General features: G+C 33.4%; 3 protein-coding genes across 4 annotated transcripts; 1 reads left to right on the top strand and 2 right to left on the bottom strand.

Moving 5' to 3' along the window:
- Positions 1 to 6,800: 6,800 nt before the first annotated feature.
- Positions 6,801 to 8,785, top strand: LOC105184628 (protein disulfide-isomerase A5). Its single transcript, XM_011143520.3, has 6 exons — positions 6,801 to 7,052; positions 7,444 to 7,629; positions 7,834 to 7,972; positions 8,058 to 8,219; positions 8,361 to 8,486; positions 8,566 to 8,785. The coding sequence occupies exons 1-6, from the start codon at positions 6,836 to 6,838 to the stop codon at positions 8,714 to 8,716; spliced, it is 981 nt and encodes a 326-aa protein (XP_011141822.1). The 5' UTR covers positions 6,801 to 6,835; the 3' UTR covers positions 8,717 to 8,785.
- A 1,594-nt stretch (positions 8,786 to 10,379) lies between these two features.
- Positions 10,380 to 12,205, bottom strand: LOC105184627 (ELMO domain-containing protein 2). The gene is made up of 2 exons (XM_011143519.3): positions 12,131 to 12,205; positions 10,380 to 12,017 (listed from the first exon to the last, which is right to left on the bottom strand). Exon 2 carries the CDS (start codon positions 11,683 to 11,685, stop codon positions 10,747 to 10,749), a length of 939 nt encoding a protein of 312 aa, XP_011141821.1. The 5' UTR covers positions 11,686 to 12,017; positions 12,131 to 12,205; the 3' UTR covers positions 10,380 to 10,746.
- A 3,884-nt stretch (positions 12,206 to 16,089) lies between these two features.
- On the bottom strand, positions 16,090 to 19,053 carry Got1 (Glutamate oxaloacetate transaminase 1). Of its 2 annotated transcripts, none has more exons than XM_011143516.3 (6): positions 18,340 to 19,053; positions 17,418 to 17,708; positions 17,075 to 17,346; positions 16,714 to 16,991; positions 16,495 to 16,637; positions 16,090 to 16,257 (listed from the first exon to the last, which is right to left on the bottom strand). In XM_011143516.3, exons 1-6 carry the CDS (start codon positions 18,449 to 18,451, stop codon positions 16,094 to 16,096), a joined length of 1,260 nt encoding a protein of 419 aa, XP_011141818.1. In that variant the 5' UTR covers positions 18,452 to 19,053; the 3' UTR covers positions 16,090 to 16,093. The 2 variants fall into 2 exon arrangements, with proteins under 2 accessions (XP_011141818.1, XP_011141819.1); XM_011143517.3 differs by having other exon boundaries at positions 17,075 to 17,331; positions 18,340 to 19,045.
- Between the last annotated feature and the right edge of the window lie 4,024 nt (positions 19,054 to 23,077).

Here is a 23,077-nt window from a genome sequence, read left to right on the forward strand (position 1 = left end):
TCGCCGACATGCCAGCACACAATTTTCGCTACGTGAACAGCCACGTACATGCATGATTGTGTGCCCATCGTTGTTATCTATCGCTATACCCTTCAACCTTCGACTTCCTACCAGCCCCCCCCCCTCGCCCCCGGCCCCTCGTCAGGAGCGTAACAACGATTTTAGTTAGTGTCGGGTGAATCGCTGAAGCATCCCTCGATAACTCGAATCGAAACCTCGTTTCTGCGTTAACTCTACAAATTTCGTCAAACTTGAAGAACCAGTGGAGCAGCTTGAAATGTAACACCATATAGGCTATTCAAAAGTTACTTGTTGCCGTTTTCTTTCATGTTGAGATTTAAGAGGTATTGTTTTTTTTTAACTATTTAATATACAATTATTTTAATATTCCATCCCTGCGTTTAATTTTTATTGTTATTTGCAGTAAGAATTGTATTAACTGAGTATCTTATTTAAGCGCAAAGTATCAATAATTAATATGAGAAATATATATAAGCAAATAAAATATAAGATATAAATAAATAATGAGATTTTCTTTTTTTATAATTTCTTTATTGATTTCTTTCTGATTATTTTAAATCTTATTCTGATTGTTATAAATCTTCATGGAATTAGAAAATGCAAGAGGGAGGAAGAGAAAAGTATGCGCTATACACGTCATAGAGATTTAAGTTTCGATCTGGTACAATAATAAGAATAAACACAAGAAGCGTTGGTAGATCCAAAACGGGATTCCTTACGATCCAAAAGTCGTTATTAAACGCATTAATCAGTACCTGTAAAATTAACATTAAATTCCACGACTAGCATTCGCAGCTGTATGTTATTAAATATTTGCATTTTGTCAGATATTTAACCATATTTATTTTATTAATAATAATGTGTGAAATAGGATATATGCTATATTCAATAAAAGTATTTGTTGTCCACTAATTTCTCTTCCTTTTCAGATAATTCTCTGATTTTGCGTCATAAAATAACTCATCTATGAAATAATAAAATCATTATCGATGATTGGAGAAATATATATAGTGTTGCAGAAATAGACGGCCAAACTTTAAGAACATACTTTATTTACTAAGGATGAAAAAGGTCATACGAACATGGGTTCAAAAATTTTTTTTTAAGTTATGAATACTTTTTATTTACAACAGACTTTAATTAGAACATTAGACACATAGACGTCTCATTGATTATCGAAAGCGTTCAAAAATTCCTGGAATATTTTCGTATTTTGTATTTTTGTCACATGAAGCGATAATACGATTTCGAAGTGATTCCACAATAGTAACAGGAGTCTCATAAACGAAAATCTTAAGATGTTTCCATAAATAAAAATCCAAGGGATTCAAATAGGGAGATCCTGCACAGGCCAAGCAATGGGTCCTTTCTGCCAATTCATCTATTGTTGTAATTATTATTTAGAAACTCTTGAGGAATGCGATTAAACAAATGTATATGTGCTCGATAAAAAGTGTTTATAACTTGAAAAAGAAACGTTTCTGGATCTGATATATTTATATGATCTCTTTCATCTTTACAGGGAATAGAATATGATCTTAAAATTTAGCCACTTATTTCTGAAACACCCTGTAAGTACAAGTAAACCTTCTATATTCATAATCTTCGATTGATAGCATTAAAAGCAAAATTAATTACAAATTTGTATTTATGGACAACATTTGAATCAATATTTCTTGTTAGATAAAATAAATACAAGTTAACGAATAATCAGAGATTCATGAAGCTATAATTACTTCTTAAATGATAACACATTATGAATGTTAACTCGTTTATCTCTTTATTCTCCGAAACTTCGTCAAATGTCCGTTAAAAATGAAAATATCTCATATAATAAATAATTTGAAGATATATATAATGTATCGCTGCCCGGCATCCTACATTCTTCGTTTCGAATTCTCGATTCAGTTCTGCTTCCGATTGTTTCGTTGCGGAACTCCGGATATTCACTCATTTATTCACTTAAACCGATACTCGCGTAAATACGATTTAATCTGTAAAACACGTGTTAAATTAACGCGATACTGACGAGAAGCTGATTAAATATTTTACAAGTCGATGGGAATTATAACTAACGCAACGATATATTTACATATTTCGCGTCGCAATATGTGCATCACTTGTCAGCTTGAAACGTAATATTACAGCTTACGAAAGAACAATTGACTTTTTCAAGAGGAACAAAATCATCGCTCAACAATTATCTAACGTCGTCGCCTATCAATGAACGATGCATATTTTTGATTCGAGAAAGAATATTGCTCGAAAAAGTCACAAAAATCAAATTCTATTGAAATTTTCGATTATTATTTAATAAAAGATAATAACAGATTCTAAAAGAAGAACATTTATTCTTTGATTGTTATTTGGTTTCTTTAATTTTATGAATGTGTTCTTTTATTTTCTATTAACTCTAATTACACCCATATTAATTATACAATATTTGTTTGCCCTTCATATTCTATTTGCAGTTAATTAATATATTGTTTATAGGAATTGAGAATAAAGATCAGTGTAGGTAGAATATTGAAATAAAGGATAGTAAAAAGTTTCAGATCGACGTGATCATCGACTTGATGAGTATTCTCAAATGTTTCTTAATATACAAGGGAAAAAGTTGCAACAGCGTCTGTATAATTATTGGCGATTGTTTCTAGTTATTTCCAGAATATTCTGTACTGACGTGTTTTATATTGTTGTAATTAACGAGTCGCTCGCTGTTCCACTTTTGTTTGTTTTAGATTTGGTAGAGTATAATTTTAATATTGGTCAACTTTATTCTATGTATCTATTAAGACTTTTATCCCATTGAAGGCTAAGTTTTCTTTCAACAAAACCTCAGTTGATTGTATCATTTCTTCTTTCATAATTTCATTTGTTAGTTTCTTATGTTTTAATATCAGAATGTTAGATTTTATTAGAGGAAAATTAGCTTAAAGTTAAACAAACTAACTAACTTAAACTTTGTGTTTTTATTTTGGAAAATTAATTAGCGAAATATTTTACCTCCAAGATATATACGTACACACATCACTTAGGTATGTATAAATATATATATTGTGTATATATGAATTATTGATATAATATTTACCATACGAAAATGTTAAATTCCATACAGAAAAACTTTTAATATTATCCAGAAACATTTCGTACATATTTTTTCTCTTATTGTTTCACTATTGGAAAAAGTAAAAATATTACTACTAGAGATAAAATAATTTTTTTACATTTTTACATCCCCCGGCAGTTCACGAAATTCTGCACAAACGAGATAGTTATCAAAATCTATTGACTATATATCATTGTACACCGCTTTTTTCAATCAGAAGTTCAATTAATTATTGATTCATCAGCATAAAAAACGTTATATGTCGTTATGTTGAACATGTTATGTTGAACATCTATCTTTAAGTTTACTAATTTTTTTAATCTGTAAAAGATTGCGTACAAATTCTACATGTGAATTTCTTATAATACTCTAATATATAGAAGAAGATATGCAATATTCTATTTTTATGTGTGTATACTTATTTTTCAAACGTACATGTTATTGGACGAGTACAAAAGTTTGTTTCCGATTCCAATAGATGTTATTGGAAGAGTTGTATGATAGCGCCAGTGATTGTTATATATATGTATCGTATATCGTTGGAAAAGTAACATATTCAATTTGAGTCATTTGAGCGAAAAACTTATTTTTTGATCGAACGTTACGTTATGAAAACAAATTTTTTAAATGAGCGAAAAAAAGTGCATTTGCGACATGTTATGCTTTATAAGTTTCGAAAAATTGGAACCGTCGTAAAAAAACATTTAAGATATCCATTAAATCCGTACACCAGCAATTCGAACTGTTAAAAAATAGTTTGAGAAATTTAAACATGGTGATTTTCACCTTGATGACCAGCTACATCCTGTCATTATCTATGTCGATCTTCTGGCATAGATAATGACATTGCACGCAATTGAATGCAAAATAATTCACAAATTTCAACAGGAGAGGTTGCTGAAAGACTCATGAACAGATCGACCGCATTTCGATATTTGAAAAAGATTGGGTACATTTTGAAGCTCAATATGTATGTGCCGCGTTTGCTAACTGAAGCGAACAAATTGAATCGAGTTTCTGCAGCTGTTTCCTTGCTTGGCCAACTGAATGAAGATTCGTTTTTGGGTCGACCGGTGACTGGTGATAAAAAATGGATTCTATACCTTAATGTCCAACTTGGAAACAAGTAAATGAGTGCAAAACACATTTGCAAAAGCCAAATTGCATCCTGAGAAGATGATGCTTTCTATTTCATAGGATTATAAAGGAATAATTTATTCCGAGCTGCTCCATGTCGGCTAAACAATTAATTCTGACAAGTGCTGTTAACAATTAGACCATTTAAAGACAGCAATCTAGGAGAAGCATTCAATTCTAATCAATCGTAAGGGAATCGTCTTTCACCACGGCAACGCAAAGCTATACACTACAAAACAAATCCTGCACAAACTAAAGGAATTAAAATAGAATATCATATTGTATCCACCGTATTCTTTTGATATCGCATCATCAGACCATCACTTGTTTTCGATCATTGTAAAATAATTTAAATAGGAAAAGAATTCTTTTGAAACCATCAAAAACCACCTTTCTTCCTTCTTCAAGTTAAAACCGACATCGTTTTATGATCGAGGCTACCAGAACATTGAGAAAAGATTGTAGAAAACAGAGTCGGTTACATTATTAATTAAAAAAAATCTTACATGCCAAATTATTGCTTGAGTTTTAATGAAAAATCGGACACGGACGACTTACACTCATTGAATATATCATATGAAGCATAAATTCTATAATACTTAAATATGACAGCATCTTGATAAAATATATTATATATATCCACATTTTGTCTATAATTTTCCCTGATAGCACATGTTCTCCTGGGGACGTCCTAAGGATGACCTGACGTCCCCAGGACGCCCTCAAGACGTACTCTGGACGTCCTCTGGACATCTGTGCTATTAGGGTTTGTATATTATTTTTTTCTATATAATTTTATAAAACAAATTAACATTCAAAATTTATTGGTAAATCAATTCTTAAATATACCAAAATAGAATAAATTCCTCATTATCATTATTTTTCCTTCCTTTCAAATTGTACTCTATATTTATTTAAAATAAAACTGTAATTTACTGTAATTTAAATAAACTTTAATTTACATTACACACTTTACATTAAAAGTCGAAATTTAGATATCTTATAGGTTTTTAACATAGATTAGTTTTCACTTCGAAAACATAAACATAAAGCTCGGTGTCTTTCGCATTTACATAATGTGGTGCTAATTGATTTTGAATTCACCGAACAACGATTTCGTGTCTATCGAATCGTAGTAATTCCTTTTTTACAACAGTTTTTGTTTCAAATCACTACGACATCTCGAAATAGAGATATCGGCGTTTACATCGATCCGCACTCTGGATCGTTTAGTGCAGAGCTCGGCAAAGTTTACAACTTTCGGCCGATTTTCGGGAGCTATGCTTCCTATCTCCCCTTACCGCGCGACGGATCCAGCAACTGACGGTCGCGGTTCTATATTTTATTTTGGTTTATTGGTATAGCATATCACCTAACATGTTTGGTTATTCGACGTACCAATTTTGTATTGTATAAGATTGTCTCATATAACTCAGCACTAGGAACTTGTGAAGATATAGAACAGATTAAGACGATCATAAAAGTTCCACACCGTTTTGCGATATTCGCAATAATTATCGAGTTATTAATAACAAAAATCTAATGAACGAGCGCACCCCGTTTTATATCTCCACGAGAGATTGTTCAAGTAGTCTGAGACACCCTGTATACTTAGCAACCGCTTGACGCGACATATTTGGTTCTTTCGGATATGTACAGAGAAACATGCATATGTAGCACAAAATATGTCTTTTTTAAAGTTGGACCACAGTTTTCTCCATAAGAAAATATCTTACCTATATAGCACAGAAGTTGCAGCAATATTGCAATATTACAGCAATGTTGCAATATTACAGCAACGTTGCAACAACGTTTTTCAATTTTGTGTGCTGTATGAGTTTCTCTCTTAGTATGTGTTCTTGTAAGCGTTTATGTCGCTCCTTTTTTGCTGATGTTGGAAGAGACAAGTATTGTGATTAATTAAAGCCCACGCTTACGCGATAAACATGGAACCTCTTATTCACACTAGAATTTTTTAGAATAGATTCGCTAGGGGATAAATAAAACTATAAAATACTATTGAGAATATTATAAATTACGATAAAATCTTTCAGATTAAATTTGCTATACAATGAATCGTAACTACTATAAAACTCTATTGAAAATATTCCCATACACAAAAGTTGCAGCAACATTACTGCAACATCGCTTCATATATTGCATCATTATCGTAACGTTATAACAATATCGCTGCACCTTTCTGTACTATATGGGTTATAAATTACATGTTATAAGGCATATATTAAATATAAAAACATATTTCCATATAAAAACTTACTGTTTTCTTTTACTTTTTGTTGCGTTTTTGTTACAAAGTATAAAAGTGGCCGACGAATCAATACTTTATTAGACACAGTTCTTGTTAAATATTCACATCAAAATTCACAATTAATGCATCTAAAAGTAAACACAATTATATCAATCAATTAAAAAATATATGCTTGATTTTAATCAAAATATCCCATAGCACATCTCAAACTGTACCCGCCATTGGAAAAATGGCGACTACTCGCAGCATGACGTTACAAACCTGACACGTATTCCTTCTCAGTGCTTCTCGCTTATTTTATGGTCATATACGAACCAAGTTTGACGTGTACCAATTCGCCGGCGAATGAACTCTGTGTATCGTTATTTGTCTCGAGCAAGTTAATAATGTTACAAATAGCGTTTTTAATCGCAGTATGTATTTCTTCCGGCGCGTATGCTGCAAGTCTCGAGACGGTGCACGATGAAGAACTTCTCAATCTCATAAAGACCGAAAAATATGTAGTCGTCTTATTTAGTAAGTTTGTTTTGTTCTCTGAATCTTGTCTGATGTTCCTTTAGAGAAATGCTAAAACTTGATTAGTTATCAATGAAAATACTACTATATATAAAGAGAAAATAACAAGATTATACACTAATATTATTTTTTTCTATCTTCATAAATTAATAAAAAACATTTAATTACAATCTCCAAGATATTTTTCAGTTTTAAATTGAACTTTGTAATGTAACTTGTGTAAGCAACTTGAAAATGATCTCTCAATGAATATTATATGAGCCATAAAATGTTACATAAATTTTCATTTTCTTCCCAATCTTTTTTTCTTCCTACTAATTACTAAGACAACAGAGAATATCCTTAAGAATATCTTTTACCGTCACTGATAATAACAATCTTATATTCACAGCAAAGAAAGATTGTCCAGAATGTGAAAACTATGAAAATCAGTTGATCCACTTGCGCGAAGACTTGGTAGATTCCTTGTCAGCATGGATTGTAAAGGCAGTCGATAGTCAATTATTACAACTGTATAGCACCGACAAAGAACCAATTCTACTTTTCTTCAGACACGGGCTTCCTTTGTTATATGACGGTACAATATAAATTCAGCCAGCAATAAGAATTACATTAGAATATGTTTTAATCATTTAATTACTCTGTGATGATACATTTTGTTCGTTATCATCCTATATAAATATGATATATTGCTAAATATGTACTTTATACTTTCATATGTGCAATATAAATGTGCATAATAATTGTACTATAGATTCTTATGTTACATTCTCTTCCCTAGGACGTTTGAATGACGACGATATATTGACTATGTTTACGGAAAATAAAGTACCTGCAGTGAAGGAACTCACAGATGATACATTTGAGCATTTAACTCAAGCGAGTAGCGGCGCTACAACAGGCGATTGGTTTGTCATGTTGTAAGTCTTATATTTAGATACAATCTATAGCAATCGATTAACCTTCTTATAATTAACGGCAGTACTAACGACATCGCAACATCAGTTACAGCACAGACTGTGTACAATGCTTGCGTATGATTGCAAGATGGGAAACAGTTGCTGCAAAGCTCAAGCAGAGAGTAAATGTAGCACTTATCAATAAATCCACAACTGGAGCTTCCACAGCCAGGAGATTTAATATTTATGATACTCCACAATTTATATTGTAAGCATACATAGATATAAATCGGCGTGTGTAATATCTTATGCACGATACTTAACATTACAAATGCATACGTGAGATATAAATAAAAGTTAACGGCTTGATACATATTATATTAATGCCTTTCGCCATGTATTTATATAGTTTCAGACATGGCAAGATGTACCGATACGAAACAGGAAGGCATGATATCAATTCCCTTGTGTCATTTGCCAAAGAATGGTACAAAAATGTGAAAGCAGACAAAGTCCCTGTGCCTCAAAGTCCCTTGTAAGTTTAAAGATTTATCCTCATTTGCTTATATCGATTACACGCATCAATGTATTATTATTATTTTCCTCCTTTTCAGCGATAATCTTGTACAAATTATTGCAAACTTTCTTCTTGATAATCCATGGGTACTTAAACTAGGCAGTATTTGTATCGGAGTATTAGTTGTTATTACAGTTGCATCAAAATGCAGGCAAAAGCCCGAGGCTGCGCAGAAAAAGGAGAAGTAGATCTACTGCATTTGATTTGCCAAAGATACATGATCGTTTCTCTATATTCCAGTTACTATCTAACGGTGGTAAAAGATAATATTTTCGATTGTACGTTAGATTATTGCATGTAAAATTGCGAAGAAAATTCTCAATTTGACACGTTGGTTGCTTGATTCAAATTCAAAGACAAAATTTATCTAGTTGTATAAATACAAAAAATTGTATCTTGTACAGGCTACACGAATCGGCATCATGTTCATTCGTTAAATACGTAATTTTATACTTGCTTTACGTAGATTGTATCTATGTATCACCGGCGTATGTACTAGCCTCCGAGTTATATATACATATATATATTTATGCCAAATGTACTCACTGGTGACACATTGGCAGCTAATGTGCTAATAATAATAATAATATTTTTACAAATCTATATTTCTATTCTTGGAACAAGCTTCTCAAGCCCTATATTTTAGATAATCAGAAAGTTATTTCAACCGAAGTGTGGCGAGTGAAACTTAAAGATTAAGTGCATATAACATTTTCTCGTAACTTGAAGTTACTCGAATAATAGTGAGCGAGGAACGCCGACGCATTTTATGTGTAACAATCTAATGCACAAATATTTGTATTAATCTCGGCATGATAAAATAGATATATTTTTTACTCAAGATATATCGGGTATTTGAGTAGTTGCATAGGAAACTCGTGTAGCGACATCGGAATTTAAAAAAGGAAAAGCGATATTATTGGAGTTAATTAATTAATTAATATTAGACAAGCTACTAGGTCTGTTTCGCCGAGAAAAGAAAAAGATTTTTATTGTTGAGCTATTGTGCACAATGCATTCCATCGATTGCATATGTAATAGTGTGTTACTTCTATTGCTTCAGATATTATTATTAGTTATAGCTTTCTAATCCAAGTAATTTTTGTATGATTGCAACGTATGAACTTGTAAATAAATTATATCATAAAAAAAAATCATTGTGTAATATGTAATGTTAAACAATAGAGTATAATAAAGTATATATAATCTTTTTACAAAAATATGTGCTCAATTGTACACACTTTGGATATGTAAAAATTTTCGATTTCAGGCTGTCAGACTACTTTAAGTAACTGAATTCATTAATTCCTCCTTAACATCCGATAATATAATTTTCTTTATCGGATAAATGAGCATGTAGTTTCACATCCGACAACGGTTTGCACTTTCATAATTAATTCAAATTATTATGTTATTTATTATGTTATTTATCCGTGCCATATGCACATGTATTCACGTAATAAATTTTCGTCTCGATCTCGTTAAAACTAACAGCGTGATTACGTTATATTAATATTCTAGCTTAATGTTTTTTTTTCTTTGCACTAAATACCCTGAATATAAATACACTTTCGAAGAATTAAATAACAAAATGTATGAGACATACAATGAACAAAGTGTCCATAAAATCACAAACAAAGACATTTAGAAATTTCAAAGTTGACGAAATTACATGAATAAATACAAATATATTATACATATACACATGAGCATGAACTACATATGTACCATGTATATATCTTTAACTTTTTATAATATATTATATATGTATTTATATCATATAATTTGTAATATTATATAATATATAATACATATAATATTAAATAATTGAACTAAACACAAAGCAACGAATTTCATATCCTATTTTCACAAATAGGATTTATCTGTATAGAAATTTATATGAATTCTCTTAAGATAAAAACGAGAAACAAAACTTGTAATTTTCTAATACAATTGCTATAGGATATATAACATCGACATGTTAATAACTATATTACATAGCTAAAGGAAAAGCAGAAATCTCTACAACAGAGAAACCTACTCGCTATCCATTCAAATGCCATCTTAATATCACAATCAAGCCGACAATGTGAAAAATATATAATAAAAAATAAATTTTCGTGTGTGTATGTGTATATGAGAGCTCAAACATTGTACTCATCCTGTACGCAGTTATTTTGGTCTTGTCTTACATGTAAAAGGCATTTGTATTAATGTATTAAATATTGTCAACTGCCACGTTTATCCTAAAAACAGTCGATGGATTAGCTAATGCAATTCTGATGCTGTTCTCGAACTTCTCCTGTATAGACGAGAACTCCATCATATTACTAGGCTTCGACTCAATCCAAAAGCCATCGAATTCATAGAACAGGTAACAATAAAACTGATGAAAGGCACGGATTGTCGGCAGCGTTTTCGAGGAATTGTATATGTGGGTTTTAGCACTGCCGTCCCTCAGCAGCTTGAGCGCCATGCTAGTGAGGTTTATGCCGACGATGGCGAATGCATAGCCATAACGCGGATGAGCAGAGTGCGACAGCACGTGCGTGGCCGCACTCGGGTATTCTTGAGCAAAATAAACGAGATTCTCGAGCCCGAGGATGCCCATCCCGCGAAAGTCCGTCTTCGGATCATCCCCTTGGAAGCCGATCTCCTGCCACTGCTTCGTCACCCTCGCGTCCAACGGTTCGTACGGCATCAGCAGATTCCACAGCTTCAGTAACAACTGCTCGTGTTCAGGATTGTCCGTACTGTACGGCATCCTCCTTAGCTCCTCACATTCCACGCACAGCTGACGGTAACCCCAGATCAACTCCACGCACTTGCCGAACGACTTGGCGAAGTCCGGGTGAGCGGTTGGATTGATCCTCTTCGTCACCAGCACAGTTCTGATAGCCTCCTCGAGGATCTTGCGCTCCGTTTTCGTGCTAATCCCGCGTTGATCGGCGATATCGTTCAAATATGTGACTAAAGTCCGGATATTTGCATCGCGCGACCGCCTGAGAGACTCCTCGACGGCAAAAGCACGCGGTGCTCCGGAAGGCTGACCATAACAAATCCTTTGAAGCTCGCACATCTGCGTAGTCTGACGCAGGAACCACTTGACGAAGGGCCTCAGGTACCAACATATTAAGGACCAGATGTGCACGAACATGTTCTCCGTTGTCAATGCGTCGTCGTCGTCGTCGTCGTCGTCGTCGTCGTCGTTGTAGCTGTCGATGTAGCTGTCAAACAACGCGCGCGCGCGCGCGCACGCATGTACGAGGAGCAGTCTTAAAAACAGCACGTTACCATTACATGACGCGGCTGATCATGCCCTGACGATTGATCCTCATCGCTACTCCCCTGAGAGATGAGCCAAGGGTACCGATTAAATTTGATAACTTCGCCGATAAATATTGTCCTTAACCTCGCTCATGCCTTAGCGGAGAGAAGCCTGAGATGGCCGTGTTGCGTTCGCAACGACTCATGTGTAAGAAACGACAACTATGTACATAAAACACACGTTTTGAACTACATAATCGTATCTAATTTTCTTCAAAAGATACTACAATTGAAAGATGAAAAAATAATGATCAACAGAGGTTGAAATATAATACCTCAAATATTATCATTTACCACCATTCTTAAACGGTCAACTGTCTTCTAAATTGTCAACAAACATGGAGCATTAGAAAAATGGTAATCAGAAATATTGATAAAAATGCAAAAGTAAAATAATAAATGAATACACGCACACATATATACGTAGAGAAATATTACACATTGAAGAATCGCTTCTCTTGATCACGAAAGAAGTAAAATTCAACATCGTGTGACTTGACAAAAATTATGGCAATAAGATCATTCCAAAATCGCGGTCTTTAGTTCCTAAATATGTTTTTAGATATAAAGTTTACTTTAAATATAAACTTTATGAGCAAGAGCACAGGCTTTTGCATAACGCATAATACATAACGCATAAGAGAATAAACCAATTAGGTTTCTTCATTTCCCTCCTCAGGACAGAAATGAAGAACTCTAATTGGTTGATTCTCTTATGCATTGTGTATTATGCGTTATGCAGAAGTCTGTGCTCTGGCCCATAGAAATATAGGGACAGAGCATAAGCCCGTAAAATAGGCGAGGGGAGTTATGCTGAAATGCGGGGGGCGACTATGCCTAAGGTTGCATTCAGAAAACAAAGCGCTCACTAAGCGCTTAGTAACTATTGGTCCTTACTGTTAGATCCTTACATTCAGACCAATAACGTTGACAAATTACTCAACCGTTGTGTAACCGTTGTGTTTTCTGAACGCAGTCTAAGTTTCATTGGCCGCGTTCAGTAGAACAAAGTGATCAGAGAGCGCTTAGTGATTATTGTCTGTGCTTGGAGCATTCTTTTAGATTCTTCATAGACCCAGAAGTATTTACCAATCAGAAGCGAGATTCAGTGGAAAATCTAGTAATGTTGTCCAACTGTTGAGTCTGCTGAATGCAGCCATTGGTTGCGTTCAGAAAACAAAGCGCTCACTGAGCGCTCAGTAACTATTAGTCCTTACTGTTAGATCCTTACATTCAGATCAATAACGTTGACGAATTACTCAACCGTTGTGTAACCGTTGTGTTTTCTGAACGCAGCTATTGACTTGTGCATTTGTTGCAGCTGATGATTCATCTCGTCCATCTCTTTCAGAAGACTTTAAAGCAGAAGTCATATCTTAAAACGATATCTCACGTATTATTTCCACGCTTGGGTGGAAAGGTAAATATCTATAATTTATGTTTTATTATGTTTTTATTATGTGATATTATGTTTTATAATTATAACATATACAATATGAGATTGTAGTTATGGTAGCCACACGGTACAAAGAAAGCAAAGGGGTTTAGATCTAAGATTTTTTTTTGTACACCAATATTTTTCCTTTTATGTTTGTTCCGTTATCATATCCCTGACCTCTACAATTGTGCATTTTAAGTCCGTGTTTATTTAGCACATTTAGAATCATTTCCGTAAGCCCTGCGTCACTAGAGTCATCGACAGGAATTAATTCTAGGAAATGTTCCTTTATGCTTATATTGTCATCTGACAAGTCAGCAAATCGAATTATTAGAGATAGTTGTTCAATATGGCTTATGTCTGGAACAATAGCGCCTTGTTTTTTTACTTTTGTTAACGTACTGATTTTTGGAAATTCCAAAATCATCAAATTAACAAAAATCAGGGCGCTATTCAATAACAATATATTCTTGAAACTAAATAAAACAAGAAAGTCTAATACCACTTTTTCTTCCGACAAATAATTAGCGAGATATCGTAAATTAAATATTGAAAAAGTTATCAATTTTCCTCAAATATCTCAAAAAATATTAGACAGATAAAAAAATGTTTTAGACAAAAGTTGTTCAAATTAACTAGTAAAAAAAGAACAGTGTAATAAAAAAATAAGGGTTCCCATTTAAAAAACGCAAGTTGACTTTCAAATGACCCTGAAAATAGAGGTCAAGGTCAAAGTTAAGATCATCAGAAGATAGCTCACTTAAATTCCTACAACTTTTATTCAGATCATTTTCCTTGAAACTTCAATACTGAAGAGTTTTTTTGGGGTGGGACATTAAAATGGGACACCCTATATATGTTACATAAATCTGATAAATTCAATATAATTGCACATTGTATTAAAAAAAAAAAATTATTTGTTTTATATGTTCTCTTATAGATTAAAGAAAAATTATTTGTTTTGTATGTTCTGTACAAATCATAAATTATAATGAAAAATGTGGATTTTTCCAAATAATAATTATGAATTTGAGTGTACATTACCTGTATGTGTGTATATGTGTGTATAAAATTTGATATAAATTAAATATATCTTGGAATTAAATTTTTATTTGAAAACGTTTATTTACTCAAAGACCTATGATATCTATATAATATTACATTATATAATAAAAATAGTATTTCCAGTTCAAATTATATTACTCACACTCTGTGTAACACTATTATAAAGATTATAATATTAACATGCATATAGACATATTAATCCATAAACCAAAAATTTTTAAATTCTTTTACAAAATATCAATATACGCAATTGATTATATAGATTAAAAAATTCTTTCATTGGAGATTTTTGGCATATTGGCAGTACAGAATGTTGTTCTTTGTTTTTTATCATGCGACTATTCTTTGTTAGTCTTGGCTACGATTAATATAAAAATTGGTTCTGATTTACTAAAAAATTATCACAAAATATATATTCCAACGTTATTAGCTGCTTTATCATGCAAACTTAACATAACGTTATTTTCTCCATATATAAGTTTCTTAGTACTAAACTTATATTTATCTATGTATTTACTGTGATAAAACTTTAATATACTGCGTAGTTTTAGTTCTCATACATACGCTATCAAAATAAATGTGGAAGCCTACTGTGTGAATGTTGAAGAAAGAGCAATGAATATCAATGAGCTATAATACTTTTACTTAATTCTATAGCACCAATATGAGTTTTAAATATTACAAGCATATTTCCTTTTTTAACTTTTTCAAGAATCAACAGTATAATATGAAGCAAAACCAATCTAATTTTTTTTTCATGCACATGCTAAAAGATAAATAAAATAATACTATTAATTTATAGTAACAAACAAGTGATATCTTACTATGTAATAATTTCATTATTATCATTGTATCATAAATATGATAAAAGTATTTTTAAATTTAATGCAAATAAATTTATACTTCAGATAAAGGAAGCGTAATTATTTAATTAAGAACAAAAGTTATTTACATGGAAAGATACATTTTATCTTTATGATAGCAATATTATATTATCTTTTGAAAAGTTACCTGAACATTTCTCAATAGTTGTGTATGATGGAAATTATATAATAAAATATTTTAAAGTATAAAATCTCTGGATAAATTTTTTTAAACATAGTCATATATATATAAAAAGATTTTATATATACAAGTATGTATATACGTATATATTTTTAATATTCTGTTAATAAACTGTTTCACAATGTCTGCACCCAAACAGCACCGATGTCTAGAGGACGTCCAGAGTACGTCTTAAAGACGTCCTGGGGACGTTTCTTCATACTCAGGACGTCCATAGGACGTCCCCAGGAGATCATGTGCTGTCTGGGTAGTTGGTAACTGTTAGTTAATAACCGTTAATAAACCTTCAATAGTAAATTGCACTGTACGTAAAAGAAATCTTATAATAGTGACATAATTAATATGTAGTAGAAATTTGGCATCTTCTAATACTTTGTAACAATTTGTACTTCTGGCCTTTGAATGTTCGTGACAAAAATGAGGAAGAGAAGAACAATTTGTCAAAACTTCTTGATTTTGGAAGGTCCTTAAAAGACACTTATGGGAAGACTTATCGTATCAAATATGAAGGCAGACTGCACGACTTCGCGTAACGGATTTCAAAATATTACCCAAAAATAATCATCTCCCTGACTGGACTAAGTTTGGTCATTTGCAAAATATTGCTATATTCTTTCAATGACAAGACCCGAGACTTAATTTGTACTCATGATATTGAGATTCGAGTGTTTTAACACATACAATCGCCCCATGCTTCCGACAATAATGTTACCGTTTCGTGGATCGCATTTGCCACATAATCCAAGTTCGATTCGTTGAGTCCACACATATTTATACGGCCGCTGCGTAGCATATAGATATGATAATGGTCTCTCAAATGCTGCACTTGCTTTTCTAAAACAAAGTATTTGATGAAACCTCTTTGTAATTGTTTTCTTCTTTGTAATTGTTCGTACCTAGACAGCACATGATCTCCTGGGGACATCCTATGGACGTCCTGAGGATGAAGAAACGTCCCCAGGACGTCCTTAAAACGTACTCTGGACGTCCTCTGGACATCTGTGCTGTTAGGGTAATTGTTTACAGAGGAGGAAAATAACATAATTCGAAAAATAAATGTATAACTCTAACCAGTAAGTCCTGTGTACGAGAACATTCCAATCTGTTGGACAATATGATCCCAAACACCTGGAGTGCCTAATTTGATCAGTCTGTGATGCAAACCTATTCTCATTTGTCTGATTCTATCAGACATTGTTCTGATATGTTCCCTCCTAAGAATGTTGAATCGTATTATTTAAGCATCAGAATGATCTTGTAGAAAATACAGAGATATAGGATGAATAATACCATTCCTCAAAGAGCTCTGGATTTCTCAGCACCGTCGCGACAATTCGAGCGCCGTGATTAGGAGGATTACTGTACATTCCTCGGACGATTAATGTTAATTGCGACTTGGCTTGTACTATCTCCTTCGTGTCAGCCAATACGAAAACTATGTTACCAACTCTTTCATTGTACAATCCAAAGTTCTTGGCGAAGCTTTGTGTGCAGATGAATTCGATTTGACGTTCAGCGAACATTCGTACGGCGTATGCGTCTTTGTCTAGATCACCACTCGCAAAACCCTGTTGAGATTCGACGTATTTTTACGTGAACATATCATAAAAGTAAATGATGATCACGTCAGCTGTCGAAAATTACTACTGACCTGATACGCACTATCAAACAACGGGAAGAGCCGTTTCTCCTCTATCACATCAGCAATCCTAGCCCATTGTTCTGGAGTCGGATCGCATCCAGTGGGATTATGTGCGCATGCATGCAAAATAATTACAGCGTTCTCAGGAGCGTTTTTCAGATCATTGAGCATACCTTCGATGTCGATACTGCGCGTTTTCTCGTCCCAATACGTATACTCGCAAGCATGTTTAAATCCTCCGTTAGTAAATACCAGTCTATGATTTTCTGCCAGCACATAATCTTATAATATATGAGACAGTTTTTCACTATCAAGTGGGACACTACTGATATTACTATCTGCATTTACTTACCCCAAGAAGGTTTACTATAGTAAAAAGTATCATATTGTAGAATATGACTCAAAAATTCTGCAGTGACACGTAGTGCCCCTGTACCCGAAAGTGACTGAATACCAAAGGCACGCCCCTGGGCGATAACAGGAGAATTTGCACCCAATAACATACTTGTAGCAGCCTCGCTAAATGCATCTAAACCAAGAACTGGCAAATACTCATGATTTTGTAGTTCATCAACAGCAAGCGACTTTTCTACCTTTCTTACAACTGGTAGGACCCATGGTTTACCTTCATTGGTACGATAAGCTAAAAAAGAATACAAATTTTTTAGTACTGAGCAATATAATATAACTATGTAATATAGATTTAATATAGTAGTCAGTTAAGAAAAAAAAATACAAATTAGTCATCAATGATGTTCATACTTGCATTTTATAAAAATATAATAATTTTAATGTGTTATACACATACATACACATACACACACATACACTCACATATACACGTATATGTATATGTGTAGTATTTAAATTAAAAATTAAGTTTATATTATAAATGAGAAGAATTTGGTTAGAGCTATTTTCATTCTCATTTACTTATTATTTAAAATAATAATGTAAAAAAAAATCTATATATATAAATCTATATATATAAATGTTGTGTATATAGATATACATGCATGAATGCTGTTATGTAATCATCCTGAAAATGAAACAAAAGTATAAAATATAGAAATAATAATTATATGTTGCACGTTATCATTTTATACTCATTATTTATAAATATCAGCCGGCAACAAATACTATATTTTTAGAACTACAAATGCATATATGTATATGCTATATGCATATACATATCTATCGTATAAAATGCAATTTTAACATTGTATTCATGACAGATGCTTTAGTTTGCAAAAAAATAATATGATCGTACATACCTCCTATAGTAAGATTGACTTTCTTTTCGTGAGTATCGTCGACAAATGCTTTTTGCAGTGCGAAAACCTCAATGGGAGGTCCCAGTTTAATCCCGGTAAATCTGCTGTTCATGTTGCCGTCGTTGCTCTGAAATAACTACGAACGATAGCGACTTAACGCAACGAGTGATGGTGAAACGTTTCCTCGGTTTCACCTTTAAATAGAACGTTCGCGATGGTAATAATATAATAAATGCTTAGAATATCACGGTAGAAATGTAGGCAGAAACAGCTAGGAAGTAACAGCGAATCAGAGACGTGCTCCAAAACTGCTCTACAGTCGCGCCTCGCGTATCACTGTCAATTACAATCTGTGCTATATATATATATGCATATCACAGCTAACTTTTGCACCACTACGCAAATTGACCTAAGTGATACGAGTACCTCTCATAAAGATTATACCGATTATACTTTGTACTTTTGTGTTATCATACGCCACGCAGTGATTCTCAATGGCATTGAGTACGTAATGTGCACACGTACACACATCACATGTTTATTTAATTCGAAATCAAACACTTCCGGTTCAAGTACTGGGGACAAAATTTAAATAGCAGCAAATGTCGCATATGTGTGATTAAGTACGGATTAGTTCTCTAATATCCGTATTCATAGTCCTTCCTTGAGAAATAAGGATACCTTATTCCTCATTTTACATTTCATAAATCTTCCTTGACCAAGCAAGGAGCTTTACTGACTCTCTTTTCTCAAGGGAAGTCACGAGCTTTCTTGAGGAGGACATGTTACCTTACTTAAATCTGTTCGTTTTCGCTGCACTTCTGAACTAATGCACAAAAGTGCAATAAGTTTTTAGCACATGATGCGCAGAATAAACTAAACATAACCTGCAACACTCACTTTTGTCCCATTTACTTGTGATGTCGCGCTTTCAAACTGAAATATAAAGGAAAAAAAGGATAATGGACAACGAATTTTTAATTGATTCTGACGAAGGATTTTTTTTTTCGATAACCTCCTCAGCGATAAGCTGCGCCAAGAGCATTCGCTTTTGCTTCATATAATGTACGTTTTTATTATCTTTATCCATATTGCAATGTGCACTGCTAAACTGATACTAAGTTATAGCTGCGTTCCGATATCCACTCCTAGTACTAAAAATCTATAGTTCGTCCATCTATAGTTCGTGTCCAGTATATTATAGAATAGAGCAGAGCTGGACACGATCTGCACATTTCGAGCGAAATTCAGTAGGTGGCGCCTACTATCCCCTCGCACTGTTCCGCGCTCAGCGGCCGAGGTGACAATCGCGGTGCATTCAGGCCCGTCGCTGTATAAGAAATTAGCTGGGGTGTCACATTATCATTAAAATTGTTTCCTCGTTTAATAATCGTTAAAATATATATGTTTATGCGTTATATATGTATGTATGTATGCGTATATATATATATATAATATATATATATATGTATTAAATACGTAAGCATATATATTTTAAGTTGAAGGAAAAGGCCGGACTCAAAAGCAATATTGGGAAATTACAACAGCAAAACAAACAAATGCTAAACAAAATAAAATCAGCTACTAAAGGAACAAGGGAAGATAACTGAAATGAGCTCTCAGGAGCAGCAGGAAAGCGAATACTGCACAGATGACGAGGAACGAGAGAGAAACGGGATGGATACTCGCGAAGGGGAACAAGAGAAGTAACAAGAAAAGGAAAGCAAATTCTTCTCCAGTAATATCTTCCCAGCAGCACCATACAAAACATCATCTGGAGTAAACTCATCAGCCAAAACATAAAAAACCCTTACCACCGCCAATAATTCTAAATCAGGTAAAGGAGTTTGATCCACTGCATGAGGAGTTAATTAAAAACAAATTTAACGTCAACATAATAGTTATGAACAATGATAGAGTTAAACTAAACACGGTCAGTGAAGATGACTATAGAAGACTAACTAGCTTTTTAAACAATAAGAATTACTTAAGCTAAGACTCCATGCATGCGGTGAGCTGCGGCAAATGCTGCGATGACCAATCAGGAGGGAGGCGCAAGTCCGGTTGCGGCAAGCTCCGGCATGCGTCTGTCTCCTGATTGGTCACCGCAGCTCTTCCTGGCAGGAAGGTTTGCCGAAGCTCACCGCATGCATGGAGTCTTAGCTTTATGGTCTTCATTCGAAAACAAGCAAATCAGACCAATCAAAGTAATGGCTAGGAGATTCCCACCAACGTTCAAAACAGAAAAAATTATACAAGAACTAAAAAGAAGAGAGTATAAAATAGTAGATGCAACAAACATACTCAAGAGAGGAGACAAAAGTCCCCTGCCGTTATTCATGTTAACTTTTCAAAATGAGGAAGACCTCCAAAAAATTTATGAGATCAAAACCATATTTGGTACAAAAGTAACGATCGAGCCAATCAGGAAAACGAAACTAGTTCCGCAATATAAGAAGTGTCAAAAATATAAGCACACCCAGAACTACTGCATGAAAGAACCGAGATGTGTGAAATGTGCAGGTAAACATCGCACTTCGGAATGTAAAAATCCTAGGAGTGCTCCGGTAAGGAGTGCACAAACTGCAAAGGAGCTCATCCAGCTAGCTATAGAGGATGTGAGATAGCAAAGAAAATCTAATTAATGAGAAATGAAAAAATTAAGAATAAACTGTCTAAAACAAACATTGGTAGGAATGCTGAGGTGAAAACTCAAGTATCGCCAGGAAGAACATTTGCTGAAGTAGCAAGAAGCAGCAAGAAAAATTACGAAAGATTGTCAAACAACGAGCTAGGGACGGAGCAATTTCTGGCTAGAGTAATGGAAAAACTTGAACAGCAAGACAAGACACTGAAAACAATTGCGGAAAGAATTGACAAAACAGAGGAAAATAATAGAAAAACAGCTTCTAAAATTAAGAAAAAATAAAGGCAAGGAAAAATGTTAACTTCAAACAACTAAGAGTGGCTGCCTGGAATTCTAATGGTCTAATAAAGCGAAAACACAAAGTACAGGCTTCCCTTGACACTCAGAAAATTGATGTGTGTCTAATTTCTGAAACACACTTCAATAAGCAATCCTTCATTAAATTCAGAGGATATCATTTCTATCATACTATTCACCCGTAAAATAATGCAAGAGGTGGTACTGCAATAATAGTTAGAGACAAAATAGCCCACACAGAAGGGGGAAAATATAAAACCGAAGAAATACAATCGACCTCAGTCCTCATCAAAACTGGAAAATATTTACTGACAGTTGCTGCGGTATACTGTCCATCAAGATATAACTTAAAAAGGGAAGACTACCTAAATTTACTAAAACATCTTGAGGAACGTTTCATCCTGGGGAGTGATTTTAATGCGAAAAATGTTCATTGGGGCTCGAGGCTTACTAAGGAAAGTAAAGGAAAAGACCTGTTCCAGACGGCCCCTAAGCTTGGTTGTGAATTTCATTCCACAGGAAAACCGACTTATTGGCTAACGGAATAAGAGAATAAATCAGTACCGAAAATCGAAGACCGTTCAATATCTAATTTATTCCTCAAATTAACGCGGATTAATGAACGAATCATATTAATTTTCTGCTTTCTTATAGAGAAATGAAAGAGTAAATCAGTACCGAAAACCGAATATCGATTAATACCATAAATCAGCGTTAGAAAATTGTCCAAGTGCAATGACAAGTTGTTCTTATTTTTCAGGTATATACCCCCCTAATCTTATTCAACAAATTATCTCAGATAAACGAACGATTCGTATCAATTTTTCTTGTCTTATAAAAAAATGAGAAAATAAATCAGTACCGAAAATCGAAGACCGTTCAATATCTAATTTATTCATCAAATTAACGCGGATTAATGAACGATTCGTATTAATTTTCTGTTTTCTTATAGAGAAATGAAAGAGTAAATCAGTACCGAAAACCGGATATTGATCAATACTATAAATCAGCGTTAGAAAATTATCTAAGTGCAATGACAAGTTGTTTCCATCTTGCAAGTACTTACCCCACTAATTTACTCAACAAATTAAGTCGGATAAAAAAAAGATTCGCATCAATTTTTATTATCTTATAAAGAAATTAGAGAATTAGCCAGTATCAAAAATTGAAGACCGATCAATATTTAATTTATTCATCAAATTAACGCGGATAAATGAACGAATCGTATGAATTTTTTTTTCTTATAGAGAAATGGAAGAGTAAATTAGTACCGAAAATCGAATATCGATCACTACCATAAATCAGTGACAAAAAATTGTCTAAGTACAATGACAATTTGTTCTCATTTTTCAGGTATTTATCCCTCAATTTTATTCAACAAATTAACTCGAATAAACGACTGATTCGTATCAATTTTTCTTGTCTTATAAAGAAATGAGAGAATAAATCGGTACCGAAAATTGAAGACCGATCAATATTTAATTTATTCATCAAAATAACGCGGATAAAAGGACGATTCGTATGAATTTTCTTTCTTGTAGAGAAATGAAAGAGTAAAACAGTACCAAAAATCGAATATCGATTAATACCATAAATCAGTGACAAAAAATTGTCCAAGTGCAATGACAATTTGTTCTCATTTTTCAGGTACTTACCCCTCTAATCTTATTCAATAAATTAACTCGGATAAACGAACGATTCGTATCAATTCTTTTTTGTCTTATAAAATATGAGAAAACAAATCACTACCGAAAACCGAAGACTGATCAATACCATAAATCAATGTCAAGAAAA

Source organism: Harpegnathos saltator, unplaced genomic scaffold (assembly GCF_003227715.2).
Source record: "Harpegnathos saltator strain DR-91 unplaced genomic scaffold, Hsal_v8.6 scaffold599, whole genome shotgun sequence".
Classification (NCBI taxonomy): domain Eukaryota; kingdom Metazoa; phylum Arthropoda; class Insecta; order Hymenoptera; family Formicidae; genus Harpegnathos; species Harpegnathos saltator.